Source organism: Belonocnema kinseyi, chromosome 4 (genome assembly GCF_010883055.1).
Source record: "Belonocnema kinseyi isolate 2016_QV_RU_SX_M_011 chromosome 4, B_treatae_v1, whole genome shotgun sequence".
Taxonomy (NCBI): Eukaryota; Metazoa; Arthropoda; class Insecta; order Hymenoptera; family Cynipidae; genus Belonocnema; species Belonocnema kinseyi.
The window spans coordinates 122,855,344-122,874,667 of record NC_046660.1 but is presented as its reverse complement, the minus strand read 5'-3'; the positions used below and the strand labels follow the sequence as shown (position 1 = coordinate 122,874,667).

General features: G+C 33.0%; 1 protein-coding gene across 2 annotated transcripts in view; it reads right to left on the bottom strand.

Moving 5' to 3' along the window:
• The window catches only part of LOC117171828 (caseinolytic peptidase B protein homolog), a 51,608-nt gene that overhangs the window by 14,468 nt on the left and 17,816 nt on the right, over positions 1-19,324 (bottom strand). For both annotated transcript variants that reach the window (XM_033359458.1, XM_033359459.1), the window contains exons 4-9: positions 7,533-7,722; positions 6,601-6,851; positions 6,412-6,502; positions 6,125-6,332; positions 5,312-5,444; positions 4,980-5,192 (exon numbers count right to left, since the gene is read on the bottom strand). In XM_033359458.1, the coding sequence (XP_033215349.1) occupies positions 4,980-5,192; positions 5,312-5,444; positions 6,125-6,332; positions 6,412-6,502; positions 6,601-6,851; positions 7,533-7,722 (1,086 nt within the window). The remainder of the gene's footprint in view (positions 1-4,979; positions 5,193-5,311; positions 5,445-6,124; positions 6,333-6,411; positions 6,503-6,600; positions 6,852-7,532; positions 7,723-19,324) is intronic.

The window sequence follows — 19,324 nt, the reverse complement described above, 5'->3', positions numbered from 1 at the left end:
CTTAGAAAATGGAAAATGTCGCAAAATCATTCCAAAAAGGCAAAGATCATTTAACAGTGTCAGTAAATTACCTTTACTGTGTCATTAAATTCAATGTTGTTATTTTGATATGCATTTGCAAAACTCATAGGCCAACTGCATAGGTGGCACCGCCACAAGGCCACCGTTAACACACGAGTACATTTTCAACTCAAGAGTTCCAGAGGGCTGGGGATAGGCATGGAGGTATTGTTGCATGAAAGGGGGGACAAAAGAGTCGTAGCATGGGTAAAGGGGTTGTTGGATAAGATGGAGAAAAGAGGAAGGGAGAAGGAAAGATTGTAAATAGGAGAGAAAGTACGTGTGAGAAAATTAAAAATATTGTAAATAATAGATAAGTCTTAGGTATTAGCCGCGGAGGCAGACGATGACAATGCGAGGCAAAGCGAGAAAGTAGGGGCATGCGTGCGAGGCAAGGCTATAAGAGCGATTGGTCTTAGAGATAAGGTATGGATGGATGTTAGTTTTTAAGAATTAGTTGTAAGAATATTCTGTAAAAAGACAATGCAAGTGTAAGCCCGTCAATTTTTGAAGGCCAGCAAAGCCAAGAATAAACTTTTATCTAATAAATTAATTAAAAAACTATTTTTGTTTAACTTGCTATAATGGTTACCACACTAAGTGAAAAGTGGAAAAAAGTTTAGCATTTCACACAAAAAAAACACAACTACCTAGCATCAATATAGGAGAAGATAGTTATAAATAATACTAATTTGTTAAAGCAATTAGGTTTATTAGATTTTTTAAAAATTATTACCTCACTCTAAGTACAAAGTGGACAAAAAGTTAAAAAATTATAAAAAAACACACAATTTTCTATTATAATTCAAAATGAATATCATTAATAATAATAAATTATTTAAACCATTAATTTTTTAACTTTAATTAATTATCCACCTCACTATAATTGTAAATTACACAAAAACGTAAAAATTGTAGGAAACCCCGCAACTTTCTACTATTATTCAAACTGAATATTATTACCAATAATAATAAACAAAATCTGCCCGCCTGGCCAGCACGCTCTCATCGCGCGCGTATCGCTATTGTGAGTCCGCCTGGGACAAGCGACTATTGGTTCTGGTACTTCGCGTTCGTTAATATATTTATCTCGAGCTTCGCGCTTGATAATATATTTACCTCGCGCTACGAGCTTGTTTTGGATGAAGATTTATTTTTATTTTTCAATAATCGTTTTAAATATGATAAAACAATCGTAAAAACACTTTTATGCCCAAATTAAAATGCATCTTTAAAAGGATATCTACTCTTTCTAGCTCCCGTTTTCGGTACCTGCTGGCGAAATGGCCGACCACCAGTCCTAATAACTCTGGTACTTTTTTTTACCGAAAAATGTCAATGGGAGAAAATGTTCGCAATTTCAAGTACTACGAATAACCGTATAAAGAATTTTTTTCGACACTATAAAAGAGTGAACCAAAGGCCAATGGAATAGATTAATTTTCTCAAACGTTATCGTGCTCACAGACAGACATATGGACAGACATATTCGTAAAAACCTGTTTTAAATATTTTTCTTTAATCGCAACTTTTCAGCATAATCCAAATTGAATATTATTAAAAATAATAATTGTTTAAACATTTCATGTGAGCATTTAAGATAATAATTCAAAAAGCTGAAAAGGCCAATTTCGTAATATTATTTGTTTATGCATTTTTGCGCTGTGAAGAAGAAGTAAAAATAGCAAATCAGAATTATCTTAAAAATTTGATGCTGAAAATTTCTAAAAAAAGAAAATTAAAATCGATTTAGAAATACGACCTGTGAGTGATTACGAATAGCAAATTCCTATTATAGACGACAGTGGTCCGTACGCGGGCGCCGGTCAATTCGAGTCGAGTCGAGTGCGCGCGCAACAATAAAAAATCGCTCGTATCTTAGAACGCCTTTCGCATAATAGTTTTATAATATCTTTACTTCTTTTTTCTTAGGAAACATGACGAGTGAACAGTCGACCTACAGGTCCTACGGGTACCTATAGGAGACGAAATCATTGAATTGGAGCAAAGAAACAATTAGAATATTCATAACTAAGTTTAATGAAGATTATGACTTAAAAAAGAACTTTTCTATAACCCCGAATGGGTATAAATTCATACACAGTTTCACCAGCCTGTAGGGGAAAATTTTCAATTTTCTATTTCTTTGTAAGCGGGATATTTTTTCATTTTTCATATATTTACAGAGTTGCCTCATAAAAAGACTTGCATTTAATTGATTAGGATTGAAAAATTGATTTTCTTTAATAACTCATGTTTCATCCCGTCCCTTATATTTCAGCATGAACAGAAAAAACCGAGTGCAATCCGTTTTAGAGCCGTTTTCCTGTGTTTTTGGCGTGATCAAACCTAACCTGAAAATGACTAAAAAATATAATTTTATATCATATTCTTTTTTTTTATTTTGTTAAATTCTCTAGTGTTGTCTATGCAAGTCTTAATACCGGGTCCAAGGGAGGAAATTTGGGTTTTAAAATTTGAAAGATATTTTGTTTTTAAAATGTTAGTTATTTTTCTGAAGTGGAAAAGTGAGTTCTTAAAACATTTTTGTTCAGTTGAAGAGGAAACTTTTGTTTTTAATATTTTTCTTACTTGGAAATTCAAAAAATGTAACTACACTGGGACGTTTACGAGCACGGAACAAGAGGCACAGAAGGAGAAAATATCAAATTTAGGAGTTTTTAGGTTTATTATTTAATCTTTTTTTTCAATTTTTAGGATTTCATAGGAAACCCTTAAGACAGTCGGGAAAATTGCTGTCCATCCGCGAAGATTGGGGTGATCCAAAAATGCATTAAAATTTTTTTTTCGAATTTGTAAGCATAACGCCCGAAAATTGGTATGCTAATGCTAGGTGGTTGCGGTTTTTTCTGATATTTTAACATTTTTCCCACTTATCACTTAGTATAGTAATAATGAATGCAAGTTCAATCAAAATAGCTGTTTAACCAATTCATTATTTTTTATCGCTACCTTCTCTAAATGATTCCCGGAGATTACCTAGGCAACCTCCAGGAGGGGGGGCTGATACGTAAAAAAATGTGCAATACCAAGTTTTCCTTTTACGCTGTGCAATAAACTTCTTGTTATAATTCAAAACAAAACTTTTACAACTCATTTACAGACCTATTCTTCCTACCTGATATAGTAATTATTCCATTCTTTATATTTGTCTCCCATGGAAAATAGCTTCTCTGTTTAAATTATTTTTTTGTTTCACATTGGAAAAAGAGCAAAAAAATTCACTTAAAAAAATTATTCTTGTTCAAGTTCACTTATTATTTGTTCATAACTAAAAAGTCAAAGCAAAACTGAAAATCTGAAAAAAAACTTTTTAGCATTACTCTAAGAAAAGATAATTATAAACAATAAGCAATTGTTTAAATAAACATGTATGTTAAGTTGCAATAATTATTATCTCACTAAGTGGAAAGTGGACCAAAAGTTTAAGAGTTAGCAAAAACACAACTTTTCGCACTTTTTAAAGAGAAGACAGTTATAAACATTATTAAATTGTTTAAACTATTGTTTTACCTCACTCTAATTGGAAATTGGACAAAAAGTGGACTAGTTTTTGAAAACCGCAACTTTCTTTTATTTTTGTCAAAGAATATTCATTTATTCATCAATATCTATTGTTTCCCTTCAAAGTAATCCCCCTCAGATATAATACACTTATTTCAGCGGTGCGGCCTTTATTTCCTCAATCGTGGCAAAAAATCGTCCTTTCATGGGTCTTTTCTGTTTTGGGAACAGGAAAAAGTTGCAGGAGGCCATGTCTGGCGAATACGGTGGTAGCTGAGGCATGATTATGGTGTTGTTTTTGGTTAAAAAAAAAATCACGAACAAGCAACGATGGGTGAGCAGGTGCGTTATCGTGATGCAAAAGCAAAGAATTGTTTCGCTACAAATCCGAGAGTTTTTTTCGTATTGCATCGCGCAAACGACATGGCATGAGCCAACCTATATGCCGATATCTTCAGCAACTTCTCTAATAAAGATTCGACGATTCTCTACAACAATTGTCTTCACTTCTTTAACATTTTCATCGGTTGTTGACTTGCTCGGGCGTCCAGGACAGGCATCATCATTAACATCTCGGCCTTCTGTGAAGAGCTTGTACCAATTATAAACACTTTGTTGCTTAAAGTAGACTCGCCAAATGCAACAGTCCATATTTCAAGTGCGTTGTAGCACTTAATTTTATTTTTTCACACTAAATTTAATTCAGATTCTTTAATCCATTTTCGATATACAAAAATCGCCAAGCATACCAAAACACGTCTAAAGGGTTATCAGTATCAGGTTTTACTCAAAAACCTAAAAATTAACAATTTTAACCCAAAAACCGTTACAAATAAACAATTTTGTAATTTGACACGTTCAAAATTGTATCATTTTTAATTAAAATTGTGAAATTTCAGAAAATTTGTAAGTTAAATAAATATAAAGAAATGGTAAATTAAAAACTGTTTAACTACTTCATAACATCATAAAATTTAAATCTTGAGGGATGCTAATTTTCAATTAATTTAAAAAGCGTAAGCTCTTCCACATTAAGAATTCCACGGAATCTAGAGAAAAAAATGCAACATTTTCGTAATCATTTGTCATAGATAGCGAATAGTAAGTTGGTTGTTGAGTTTTTTTTCAGTTTGAAAGTTAAAAATCTGTGATTAAAATATGTGGAATGTCTCGGAAACGCATAAGCCATACAATAAGGACCCAATGAAACATTCTGAAAAATGGACTACTGTATTTTACTCCCAGCAACACAAAACGGGAGTATATGAGTTTGGATGCAAATCCATTATCAGGAAAAAACTCAAGATTCGTTGCATGAAAAGAAAACTACAGTTTTGCACATAATAATCTTTTTTAGACTTTCCAATTAGTAAGAGAAATAAAAACAAACTTACGACTTCATCTTTGAAATTTCGCGATATTTTTATTTGTTCTGGTTCCTGATCTTCATTCGCGTTCTTATCAAGTCTATGCGTAAATAAACGTTCAGCTTCTTGTCTTAGCTGCATTCCGTGCTCTGCAATTTCCTCACTTGCTAAGTTTGAAGTCATTATAAATATTGCACTTTTACACTCAATTGTCTTTCCTTTTCCATCAGTCAGTCGCCCCTAATAACAACAAATGCAGAGTTTTCATGTACGAGTGCATACCTGACAAACGTCGCTAAGGCTAAATACTTGTTCAGTTATAGCAATGTTTAACTGCTGGATATTGTATAAAAAAATACCTCATCAAAAAGTTGCAAAAGAACTGTTAATACATCAGGATGTGCTTTATCCACTTCATCAAATAATACAACAGCATTTGGATATTTTCTTAAAAGCTTAGTCAACTGACCCCCATCATCATGACCTACGTATCTAAAACAAAATAATTTTAATTTAATAAAAAAGAAACTAATAATTTACATGTTAAACATTATTTCTTTGTGTATGTGACGTGGAACGAAAAAACCAGCTTAGTACCCAAGATTTATTTTACAAGGAAAAGCGGATCAAAGTAAAATGAAGACGAACAGGTATCAAAGGTGCTCTCGTACTAACGCAATTGAGCGGTCCGTATCTCTGTGAAGGCTTAAGAAACATGAACGGGAACAACGGTTGCCTACGGCCTACTACGGTAAGAATGAACGATTAGCAATGAATAATAATCATATCATGTGTTAATTTGATGTTGTATTACGGTTTAGAAAACAAAATTGAAAATGTCTGGAACTATCAGAAAAAACTGTCTAATCGCGCGCATCGAGTGATGTTCAATAAAGCCAAGCGCATTAGAGCTTCGAACTATCACCCAGACACGACGCGTGAGACTGTTCGTGCAAGAGTCGAGCGCAATGCGAATAAAATCTCGTTCAACTATGAGCTAAAGAAAATTCAATTTTGATCGTGGATCAAAGGAGATTTTTTTATTCGATAGAATGGCATTTTCTAGATTAAAAATTAATAAAAACAGGCAAATCAATTTTTCGATCCTATGACTAGTTTCTTCGTTCACATCACACACGTAGACGTGCGCGCGCGGTCTACTATCATTTTACCCTGGAGGTGCTCCAATAAGTTTTGCGACTTCATGCTTTTCTTGATATTCAGACATATCAAGCCTAATGAAGCTTCCAGTTTTATTTTTGTGAATGTAGCTAGCTAACTGTTTTGCTAATTCTGTTTTACCGATCCCTGATGAGCCAAGAAATAGAAAGACTAATGGATGTTCTTCATCTATCCAACCGTTCTCCTTTCTTCGGATAGCTGCAATTATCTTAATATGTACAAACATATTATACAAATACAATAAATCTGATGAAATGGATTTTAGCATAAAATTTACCAGAAGCAACGACGGAAATGGCACCCTCTTGTCCAACTATGTACTGTTTTAATTTTTGTTCTAAAGGAAATCTTCTTCTCTCTTCTGCTTCCTAAACAAGCAATATGCAGATTGTAAAAATTAATCAATGCTAATTAATTATTACAACTAGACATTTTTATTTCGGAAAAGGCAGATTTATAAACTAACATTTTCTTTAAGTATTTCGTCGTATTTAAGAGTATATTCAATAAGCAATTCTTTAACTTCTCCTTCTTTTGCATAATCTATAGCACGATGGCCTACTTCATTTTCTATTGCAGGATTTGCTCCTGCATCCAGTAAGTATTTGACACATTCTTTGGAATTTGATAAAGTCGCGTAGTGAAGTGCTGTACAGCCTTTAAAAGTGGCTCTTTTATTTAAATGGTCTGAAAATTCTTCATCACGTTTTGTGAGCACTGGAATATTTCAATAAGCACATTTCAGTTTTCTATAGTAATTTTATATTATTAAAAAACCACAGATTCTTTCACAACCAAAGGTAGTTGTTAAAAAATGAATTTAAAAAAAAAGTCTTAGTCTTAGTTTCCGTGGGTCACGTGACCAGATTCCTATCTTATCGCCACTTTTTTAATTTCGCTAAGAATGGTGGGTCTGGTTCAAAATTTATATAATTATGAAAAAAATGATGTTGTGAATAATTTCTTTTGCTTTTTTTATAATTATTAAAGTTTAGGACCAGGCCCACCTTTCTTAGTGCTTTTTATTTATTATCCCAAATTTTCAACTCGGTGTGGCGCTTCGTGTGAAAATAAGTTGGGAAATAAGAAAGGTGGCGGTAAGGTAGGAATCTAGTCACGTGACCCACTCGTCACATGGCCTTAAGTAAGTTAAATCGAATGTTATAGGATTGTTTGCATAAATTAAGATTTAATAGATAAAAATGATGTAGCACATCGAGGTTTTAAGTATATCGGCGTCAAAAGGTAAGAAAAGTATTATTTTATTTTTGCCAACGGACTCGCAATCTACGCAAAAAATTCCTATGAGAATTGCCTGGTGCTATTTAATGGACAGAAAAAAGTCTAACTATGTCAGGTTGTGTATGTAATTGGAAAATTATTATAAATAAAGCTTACCATCTAGGGTATGTAAGCCCTTTTCCATTGCGGTTTTGTAAACATTAATAAATTCGTCCCCTGCGTTTATATCGGCTCCATTCGATATTAAAAATTTTACCACTTCTGATTTTCCATTAATAGCAGCAACATGTAAAGCCGTCCAGCCCAAAGGATGCTTCGAATTTACATTCATACCATCAGCTAAAGCCTAAAATTTACTTAAGTAACATTATGTCTAGTAAAACATCACTCTTACTACTTTAAAATTAACCAGCGTATCTCATTCCATTTACGAGAAACGTTCTAATAATTCCAATTTTAAGCATTAAAAAAAAAAGTTAGATATCTGAAGTCATCGAAACCCATAGATTCCGAATTATTATGTTTAGGCTGTTAACTATGAAATTAAAAAAAATCTACTTCTAAATTTTAATCCGAAAACTTAACAAAACACCCTTGAGTGTCGTCTACTCTATTGAGATAGCCTCTCGTTATTTATGATCTCGTCATTTATGATCGTATTCTTATTTCAATTTCGGAAAGGATACTTTAAAGCCTTCAGACCATTTAAACGAGCTTCCTGGTCCTTTAAAAATATCTACCTGAGTGCCTGCGGAGAATTTCTTTGAGATTCTTTGACCTAAAGAATCTTTAGTATATACTCAAAGATTATTTTCGGTAGAGCTGTTTATAATATTTGTTGTGTAAATAAGCAATTTGAATTTGAGGTAAGGCTCAGATACATCCTGGCATGCCATATACAAAACAACGTTGAAAGTCAGTCAATTATAGGTTTTATGTTAGACGCGACTTTTAAGAGAGAGGGAAGACTCGCGAAAACTTCCCTCTCCACCTACCACGACATTCTTACGCAAATAGCGGCGCCGCTGCCATGTTTCAAGAACGGGGTATAGATGACATTTGGAGAATGAATGGTGAGTGGTGGCAGGTGTTTCACGGGATCTCGAGCTTTCGAACGAAAGCCCGATTTCTCGGGTACATAATACCTCAATTATCAGCAATAATAATGCTCGGAAGTTTTTTGTTGTTGTTGATGTATTCATTAAAAAGAGCAATTTAAAAACTGGCGAAGGGTGTAAGAACCTCGACTTCGATTTTTTCAGATTAAAGCCCCCTTTCTTCCGCGCACGTCTCATATATATTTTTCAAATTTTTCTATTAAAAATAAAAATATCCACATACGCTGAAATAAACACCAAAGATAGCACTGTTTTATTTCCATTTTCATGAAAAAGCGTGAATTTCCTAGCTTATTTACAAGCGTTTAAATACTTGCGACGTCACATCAAGATGGCGCAATGACCGCGACAGAAATAGTAATTTGAAATGTGTACAACTTTTTCTTGTTCAAATATAAATTTTAAAAGTGGGGTTTTCACCATATTGGTATTTTGTGTTATTTTAGAACTTTAGGACATTAATATGCATAAACTAAAAAAAAATTAGTGGATGGCGTTATTTTTGCCCTCCAAATCAAAATAGCCGTAACTGCAGTTCGGTTAAGTCGTCTGTCACTTTTATGAATCTTTAAGATGAGATTGAAATAGCCCCAATTTTCGCAGTTTTTCTAGTTATCCATTGTGTATATCGTATTACAAAATAGATATTCAATAAACACTATATGAACCAAGGCACTAAAGAGTGATTTACTACCACCTCTGGCACAGCCTTAGCCCTGATACCAGTCCGTCAAACGGGCGATCGTCTTTTCCTCCACGGCTACCTGCGTAACCTTCCCCTTCCACTGCTCAACGACACTAACCCTCACTTGATTCGAAGTTGCTTCAGGCCCTCGATGTTATGTCCCCAATAAATACAATGCCTTTGTCTTTCAAATTACCCATTTCCTCGCTATTTCCACGCATATACCTCGATTAAAAATGCTAATAGGCCGACGAAATCCCTCACATTTTGACGAGTTGGAAAATATAATTGTTAATATATAGTAGGTAGATTCTCAACAATTTCAATTAGAATATTAAGCTTTCATAAGCTCCCCATTGGGTTAATGAAGTGATTCAAAATAAATGTTCTATTTTTCATTTTTTGAAAATTATTAAAAGAGAATATTATTTAAAATATGGATAACTTGATAATCGCTTTGGGAATTTTATTAACCCTCATAACTTAGTTTTGGAGAAATTGTTGATGTACACTGTTGGCTTTAGAGTCAGATGAATTGAAAACAATTGAGTTGTTTCAAACGTTTTGGCACATAATGGCCATCCTTATCAGTGAGTTTTCTTAAATCTATGAAAAGTACATAATTTCTTGCAATTTTGCTCTTTTACAATTGAAAGTACTATTCTTAAAAAATAAATCTTTTAACGACGAACAAGATATGAAAAAACAATTAAAACGTAGTAGGAAAATTTTATAACAACATTTTTAAAAAAACTTTTTTTTTAATATTCAGAAAAGACTGCAGTCGAAGAACTCTTTTAAACTTATTTTAAAGCCATGGATATTAAATCAATTTTTTTAATGAAACCCTTAAACAAAGCTTTTTTCGTAAAAGAGAAATAGTGTTAATTAATGCATTTTTCTAGTATGATGAGGAATTATATCTGTGAAAGTGAAATTTTTTCTCTTGAAAGTCGCACTGTAGTAAAAATACAAAATTTAAAAAAAACTTTGTAAATAAAAAAAAATAGAGAAAAACTTCTTGCCCAAAGAACTTTAATATTGAATAAAATTTTGGAGAATTAAGATTCGCTATTTGGGTAAAAATAATATGTTTTTTCATATTTTGGAATAAAAATCGATTTTTTAAACAATTTCTTTTACAAAATGGAGTTGCGATGTTTCAGTAGTCGCGGAAAGTCAAAAATATCAGGAAAAAAGTAGACAAAGTCACTTGCGGACGATGCCTTTGTCGAAGAGCTTGAGCGCAGTCTCAAAATACAACACCAGAACATGCGTAAGGGACTCTGCGTATTTAGCGGCTGTTCCGACCTTACCAGAACGATCGTCGCTAGTGTATAGCCGAATTTAACCGTGACTTATTTCCCGTGGATATCCGATCAGACTCCGAGCTAATTCACGAGGCTAAAAGATACATAAGGCAAGCGATTCTTTTCGTTTCTCAATTCCCGCCGCACTCGGTCACTTTTACAACGTGAAAAAGAGACAAAGTCCTTTATGTTCTTTTTCATGTGTATGCTGATGACGTATTGCCTTCCTTGTACAAATTTTAGGACACGCAAAGTGCTTTGCATATCTTTTTCTATTATATTTTTCAACTTGTTTGACTTTCCTCATTTATGAACAATAGTTTTTTGCAATAAATATTAATAATTAATCGAATTTATTAACACAGTTAGATGCAGCTTTCCCTTGCAAATCCAACGATAACAAAAACTCATTTTTCATAAAAATGTCACGTATGTATCTTTTTAGTTTGACGGCAGTATTCCTATTTAAAGAATATCAGCTTGTCCAAAAAAATCATTGAAATATTTCATTGAAATTTTTAATTTTATCATAAAATTTTCGTACTACATTTTAATTGTTTTTTCATTAGTTGATCTTCGTTAAAAGATTTCTTTTTTAAGAATAGTACTTTCAATGGTAAAAGTTCATACATGCAAGAAATTATGTACTTTTCAAAGATTTAAGAAAACTCACTGATAAGGATCGCCATTATGTGCCAAAACGTTTGAAACAACTCAATTGTTTTCAATTCACCTGACTCCAAAGCCAACAATGTACATCAACAATTTATGGAAAACTAAGTTTTGAGGGTCAATAAAATTCCCTCAGCGATTATCAAGTTATCATTATTTTAAGTAATATTCTCTTTTAATAATTTTCAAAATATGCGGTTTTTTTCAACAGCTTTACCAACGAAAAAAACAATAGAAAATTTATTTTGAAGCGCCTCATTAACTCAGTGGGGAAATCATGAAAATTTAATATTCTAATTGAAATTGTTGAGAATCTACCTATATTAACAATTATATTTTCCAACTCGTCAAAATGTGAGGGATTTCGTCAGTCTATTAGCATTTTTAATCGAGGTATAGGCGTGGAAATGGGTAATTTGAAAGAACAAGGCATTATCTTTATGGGGGACATAGCATCGAGGGCCTGAAGCAACTTCGAATCCAGTGAGGGGTAGTGTCATTACGCAGTGGAAGGGGAAGGTTACGCAGGTAGCCGTGAGGGAAAAGACGATCGCCCGCTCCGGCAGACCCGGCGACTAAGCGGGCCGAGACAGTGTGAGTGGTAAGGGTCCCACTGGAAAAGGAAGGATCACAGGTAGCTTACACTCGTTTGGGATTCACCCCCAAGGACAGAGGCAAGAGTGAAAAGAAAGAGAGAATGAATGAAAAGGAAGAAAGATATAATAGACCTTATGAGGGAGTCACGCCGGTTATACTGAAATATTCGGTCTGATCATCGGTGTTTTTAGAGGTACCAAGCTGCTGCTGGAGGTGCCTGAACAGCATCCCTGCATGGCAACGAATTGCCAAGATACTTGCGGGTAAGATGTAGAAGGCAGTCATCCTTGGGTTGCTCCGTGTCCTCAGGGTGCACGAGAATTTTGTCGGATCGTCGAATTGATTCCATTAGCAGAATGTAACCCCCTATCTCAGGTAAAATTCTAGCTAAAACCACGTCTCACAACCTTGAGGTGGATGGCCACAGGGTTCGAACCGAGCAGAGAGAGAGAAATTTGACAATGGGTTGACGTCACTCCCCCCCCCCCCCCCCCCCCCCCCCCCCGACTCCTCTATTGTCTAGTTAAACCAGTTATGGCTAGAGTGAAAATACAGAAAATTTATTTTCCCCATAGTGGGACATTTGTGCTTTGGCTTAGTAGTAAATAATTTGAAACATCGAAATGCGGCTTAGAACCTATTTTTAACCTTGATTCAATTTTACTATGTTTTTAATGAAAAAGAATTTTTTTTTATCATCTGACAATATTGGATTATTTATTAAAAAAGGGCAAATATGTATATCAGATATTGAAAAGTGAAGAACTTGCGGCTGAATTGTTTTAAATAGAATGCATTAAATTGATTCATCACAATTTCAGAGCATTGCATCCTACATTTAAACTTTCAAATTTACAATTGTAATTATTTCCTTTTTAAGTTGTTAATTTGCGAGAAAGAGTGTTGTCCTTTATTTCTTAAATAATAATTAGAAAATTATTATTTTAAAACAGTTTAAAATAGTAATTATTTTACGTCTAACGACACGAGTCTAATATAATTAAAAAATGTATTGATTCTTTCTTCAATTTTTGAGGATAACAAATTATGGCGTGGATTTATATTTTTTTAGCAGAAATCTTTGAAGTTTTCTATGCATACAAGTTTTTCAACCAAATAGTTACATTTTTCACCACTTAATTTTTTTCCAAAAAATACCAATGTGAATTTTTACACAATTAGTTCAATTTGTAACCAAATACTTCAGTTGTATACTAAAACGATGAATTTTGAAGCTTTTTAAGTTTATTTATCAATATTAATATTATTTATAAAATTACACAGGTCGACAAAAATGACATATTTTTTTGTACCCAAAGACCGGGTCATGTAACCCCGAAGGATTTTTGTATCCTAAAACCAAATCAGTTATCCAAATTTTTCCTATACGTCAGGTTGTTGAGATATCCTAACCTAAAAGTGCAAAAATAGCTATTTTTAGTCAGATCAGAAAAATGAATTGCTACACAAGTACAGTGAAACTCTTTTATAGCGCCGATTGTGGGGCTAACGGTGGGTGGGAACAAACTCATTATAGCCCGCTCCGCTTTTATTTGTTTACGCCTGAGTGACAACCGCAGACCCCACGCACCCCGTGTAGCTCCTGTTACACCTAACTGCGGCGCACAAAACTTCTGATTTCCGGTCAGGTGCTTTTCTAATTAAGCTATTAGAGGGATCAGAATAAGAACTCTTAATTCAAGAAAATAACGCTATTTTTTAGCTAGGTGTTAATGGAACAAGTAATTGTTTTTAAGGGCATGTGATGCTTAGAAAATTGTCGATTTTACCAGTTTTAGGTTCCCCCAGCTTTTTTCCTAGAATAATAAATATTTTGACTTAAAAATCTGGGAAATGATATCAAACATGCTAACGGACGTCCCCACACACTTTTTTGTGTTTTTTTTTTATCAAGAAATTTTTAATATTGCTAACGACGTGCGTGTAATTTCGAGGTTATGTGTGTTACAATTCACCCGAGCGTTACTTCCAAACTACACAATATTTTTGGCCGAAAATTTTGGACTTACAAATAAACATAGTAACTAATCTCTCGGAACTAACCTTGTTTGCAAGCAATCAAAGAAGTTTATTTCATAAATAATTTCCAGATTATCGGAAAGGCACAGTGAAAAACGACGTAACCTCAAAATAATGCATATGCATAATTTTGTATTTAGCACAATAAATTTTTTTATTATTATCCCTCAAAAAAGAGTCCGGGGACGTCTATTATGATATTTTATAGCATCTCCGAACTCAGTTTTTTGAAAAATTTCATTTTTGTGGAAAAAAAGCCGGGCGAACTTGTACCCGATTGACCACACGACGAAGTATCACATGTACTTAAATTGAAAAAATCGTTAAAATTTCAGTTTCAAAAATTAATTTACAACTACAGAAGTAAAATAACATGGTTTAAATATTTTAAATCTTCTATTCATACAAGTTTTTTTTTAACAAAATAGTTCAAAGTTTTCACTAATGATATGCATTTCTAAGAATTTCGTTTAACTTTCCTTCGCACAGTTTCATTTACAGACGAAATATGTACTATAAATTCTCAATAAAAACTTAAATAGTTGAATTTTCAATAAACAATCAAATGAAATGTTAACTAGTAGGTAGTATAACTTTTAATGAAGTAGTTCAATTTTCAACTAAGACGTTCAATTTTCCACAAAAGAGGACAAATTGTTCACAAAATACTAGAATTTTTAGACAAAGAGGTAAATTTGTAAACCAAGAAGATAATTTTCCGACAAAAAATGCAAAATTTACATTTTCAATAAAAAAAAAATCAATTTCTACCTTAACAAACGAACTTCCAAAAAATAGTTGATTTGTCAAGTAAAGAAATTACTTTTTCAATCAAATGATGCAATGATTAAATTTCTAATTACAAAATAAATTTTTAAAGAAAAACCTTTTTTAAATAGTTAAATTTTTAAACAATAAAATGAATTTACAACAATTCACTTCAACTTTGATACATGTAGTTGAATTTTCAAGCAAGACAATTTATTTTACATAAAAAAGACAACTTTTTAATAAAAAATATATTTTTCAATTTTCAAACAGAAAAATAAATTTTCAATCAATTATGTAGTTAATTTTTAAATTAAACTAAATCAATTTTTCACTAGAAATGGTTTAGTTAACTTTTCATTTGGAAAAATTAATTCTCAAGCAATAAAAACGTGTTTTCAACAATATAGTTAAACAATGAGTACAAAAGGAAAAAATCCATTTCTTTTCCGTTCCGCAAAATTGTGGTGAGCAGTGGAAAAATGCAATTTTACGACACGAAAGCGACTTTTTGTGCAAAGCTGGGCAAATCGTTTGCGAGGAACATTTTTTCGAGACAGAAATTATTCGGGAAAAACAGGTTTTAGCTTCTGATGGAAGCGTTATGTCGGTAAGTACTTCAATTTTCATAACGAAATTTTATAAAGAAAACATAACCTCTTCTCAAGCTTCATAGCTTGATTGTAATATTTTAGAATTTTTGATTTTTTGTCAATACATACAATAAAGGAACGTCAAAGTAAAAATTTACTAATTTTTGAATACTTAAATAAGTATAGTTTACAATTATAGGATACTAAAAGCAACAGATTTTCCTTTAAGAAATACCCAAGAAAAAATTTTGAGATTTTTAAATGTACAGGTTATCTGGTTCGATCCTGTTAATTTGACAATTCTAATATATTTTCAAACTGAAAAAAAAACTTATAAAGAATAGAAATAAAAACTTCGATATTTTTAAACTTATAGACAGTCGTATTGTGCCATTATTTATGTGCCTCTTTTAATCATGTCCATTTTTATAAATTTCAATTTATCGTAATCAAGTAAATAAAAACTATAAAATATGAAATAAAATATGTTTTTTACGTGGGAAATGAGTAGACACGCATTTTTTAAATTAACATAGCGACATTTTTACATTTTTACAAGTATTTGAAATTTTAAAGGTACAATAAGTTTTTTTTCATTTGTTTTCATCAATTTGTTTAAATAATTGAAAATTATTTAATCAATGCTGAACATATCCTTAATTTGCTCTATTTCAAACAGGGATATTCCAGTGCGCAAATTACACAATTCCGGATAAAAATACGATTAGTATTTTCATGTCTTCTAAGATGCCTATTGCCTGTGGGCACATTTTGATTTGAAGTTCATAAAGTTAGAGTAAATGTTTACTGAAACCTTAAAAATACATAGTATCTATAATAGTAAATTTACAAAATAGTAATACTTATCAAAAGGAAAATTTCAAGCAAACCTACATGTCATTACTTAATTGAATTTTTCACAGTGTGTCCCGTATCTCATTTATAATTGATAAATATTGTTAACATAAAGAAAAATGTTAGGAAATTTATAATTATAAACCTATCTAATGTTTCTCTTTGTATTAAAATATATTTGTTATTTAATAAACATCTGTAATTTAACGTCGCATTGGGGAGAACTAACAGGCGTTTGTCTGATAACGCTGCACTGAATTTGGCTTATTCCCTTTATTTTCACTGCTGCACCCTGACCACATGAATAACTGCTAAACTTTTTCCCTTATTCAATGTTTTAGGATGAAAATCAATAGAATCACTTATAGCTTAAAATCCTGTTCTAATAAAAATATTCAACATCAGTGCGCTTGTTGAGTCTCTACCGGAAATTCTTATGTTTATGTTCATAACCAACAACGAAACTAGAACGGGTTTAGCTGGAATGAAGACCATTTTTCCACTACACCTTTTTGCAAGAAAGTTTTCTCTATTATTTAATTTTGTATTGAAAAATGTTACATGCGTTTTTAAAACAAGCATCTATTTAGTTATTATATTTAAAAACAATGCACACGTGCTAACTTGTGTAAATGTCAAATTTCTATCCACTGCGAATTTCAGGGTTTGGCCGTCGTGGGCGCTGCCTGTCATATCCGGTTAATATCAAGGTCAAGTCCGTACCCAAAATTTTCGAAACGATTAATGGAATGTTATTAATAATATGTCGAAAGTAACAAAGTATTTCATGATTGAATAATAAAAAAAACTTAACTGAACAGAATGGTGATAGATAATTTTTTAATGTGAAAAATTGTCGTGAAATGTCTACCAGTGTAATTTGTGAATAATAATGCGCCAAATTGTTAAAATAACAGGTCACTAAAAACAATTTGACAGATTTGTGAAAGTGACTGTAAAAACTAAATGCTTCCATATTTGTATTTTTCTATTCAATAAAACAGCTTTATATTTTTGAGAGAGATTTGTAGTCACCATTTCTATGAAAATTTCTTGCAAAAAAAATTATAATATTTTGCTATTTTTTAATTTAATTTGTTCATATTAATTGTATCACACAAAAATCAAATTATTTGTATTCTGGGAACACTTGCGCTGATTTAAGATGATTTTCATTATATGCAAGATCGTCCTTAGAGAGTCAGCGAAGGCAAATAATACTGTGAACTCAGGGGGCCTCAAAACGTCGACATTTGATGGAATCCGCTAAATTTTTTTTTACGTAAAACCAATATTCTCATTAAGATGAGAATAGATAATTCTCATTAGGATGAGATTGTAAGAAGATGATATTTAAGCAGTGATTGCGTCACTCGAACGTTATACACATTGCCCGACTCCGCATTACGTAATCAATGCTCGATTCGTTGGGACTCGTCAAACTTTGTGGGACTCAGTACGAATCCGTAGATCCAGCGGTGGGTCAATGTCAGAATTCACTAAAATCGTTCGGATTCTCACGAATTCGTTTGTTTTGTTCAAACGATTTCAAATGAATCCTGAGTGGTGCACCCCTCGCTTCGGCTTTAACGAACACATTCTCATCACGTATCTCGTGGTTCGCACTCGAGTTTATCCCTGAAACTTTAAATCATTGCCATAAGTGCATATTATTATAATTCATAACATGCATTGGTATTAAAACAGGCGTAGTTTCATTGATCGTCTTGACTTTTTTATAACTGAAAAAGTTTTTTTTTTTTAAATTTCAAACATTTTATCTAATACGCGCTTGATCCCAAACTTCGAAATGAAATATACTGAAAAACTGCTCCATTGAATTTTCATTATTAAATTAGAAATTTTTGTAAACAAATATAGATTGCTAAAAAAAGGGTATAATTTTTTCACTTTTTTGTTGATTAATATTCCTAATACATTCCAGAATATACTGTAAATATTTCAATGTGGAGAAATGAATAGTTATTGAATGATGAATTTTTATCTGAAGCCGTTACACGCGAGCACGCTTGAAGCCTGTAACGACTTCAGCTAAAAAATTTTGTTAATTAAAGTCCTTTATTTTATATAATTTGTGATACTCAAGTGTACTTAGGCTATCGTTTGGTGTACAACAGTAACTCATGTGTTGTCACTGCTCTTGGCATGCAAAAATGAAACCCTCCGTACCAGACTTCAATCCGGGCGATTTAAGGAAAGCAAACGTTAGCTCACAAGACATTGACTGATCCTTCACATTTCTGTGGAAGATACCGTGCATCCTCTTATCGAGGAGCTGTTCACGAAAGTTTTTCTCTTGTGCTTTCTTAATCCGGGCTTTCAGGAGTGAGTACACGAGATAGATAAGATTTGATGCATTTTGCTCACCCCTAATACTGAAGTCAAGTCTGAGTGTTTCAGCAGCCATTCAAGATTCAATATTCCGCGACCACCTTGACAGAGTGATACTTCGTTCCTCGCCGACAGTTCGGAAGACCAAATCTGCCGGATGAGGCGTTTGTATTTGCTTCGGAGAGTGTCCTTTATAGATGTCACATCCTGAATGCGGCTCTGTAGCACGCCCAGGTATGTATAAGTCTCTCCAGCGTAAGGGTGTCGTATAGCGCTTCTATCGACGAGCCCAGGGTCTTCAGGGATGCCATTAAGTTTTCTTTGCTTCAAATAAACCTTGGTGCATTTGTCTAACCCAAATTCCATTCCTATTTCTATTAGTATATCGTTCGACAATCCCTAGAGCTAGATGTAGTTGCTCTTTGTTTTTAGCATAGATCTTAATATCGTCCATGCACATAAGTGACCTTGTACTTTCGATCTGCAGGTTTACCGTAAAAGTAACCGTCGGAATGGCGAAGTGCTAGAGATAGTGGCAATAATGTAAGGCAAAAGAGGAGTGGCCTCATGGTGTCGCCCTGAAAGACACCTCTCTGAAAGGTGAACTTGTTAGTCGTCAAACGATTTTTTCAGATGAAATAGTAATTCTGGTTTTCCAGAGCGACTTTAATCTCTCTATGCACCTCACGATTTGTGGATGAACCTTTAAGCTTTTCGAAAAACAGATGATAAGTCTATGGGAAGTCGAATCGAAAACTTTCCGGTAATCAATCCAGACCATCGATAGGTCACGCTGGTAGGATGATGCATCTTGGCAGACACATCTATCGATAAACAGGTTCTCCCAACATCCTGTTACGCCTTTCTTTGAGCCTCGTTGTTCATACATTTCTTGCCACACAGGTTCAATTTCCCGAACAATCCTATCATTTAGGATAGCTGTGAATATCTTATACAG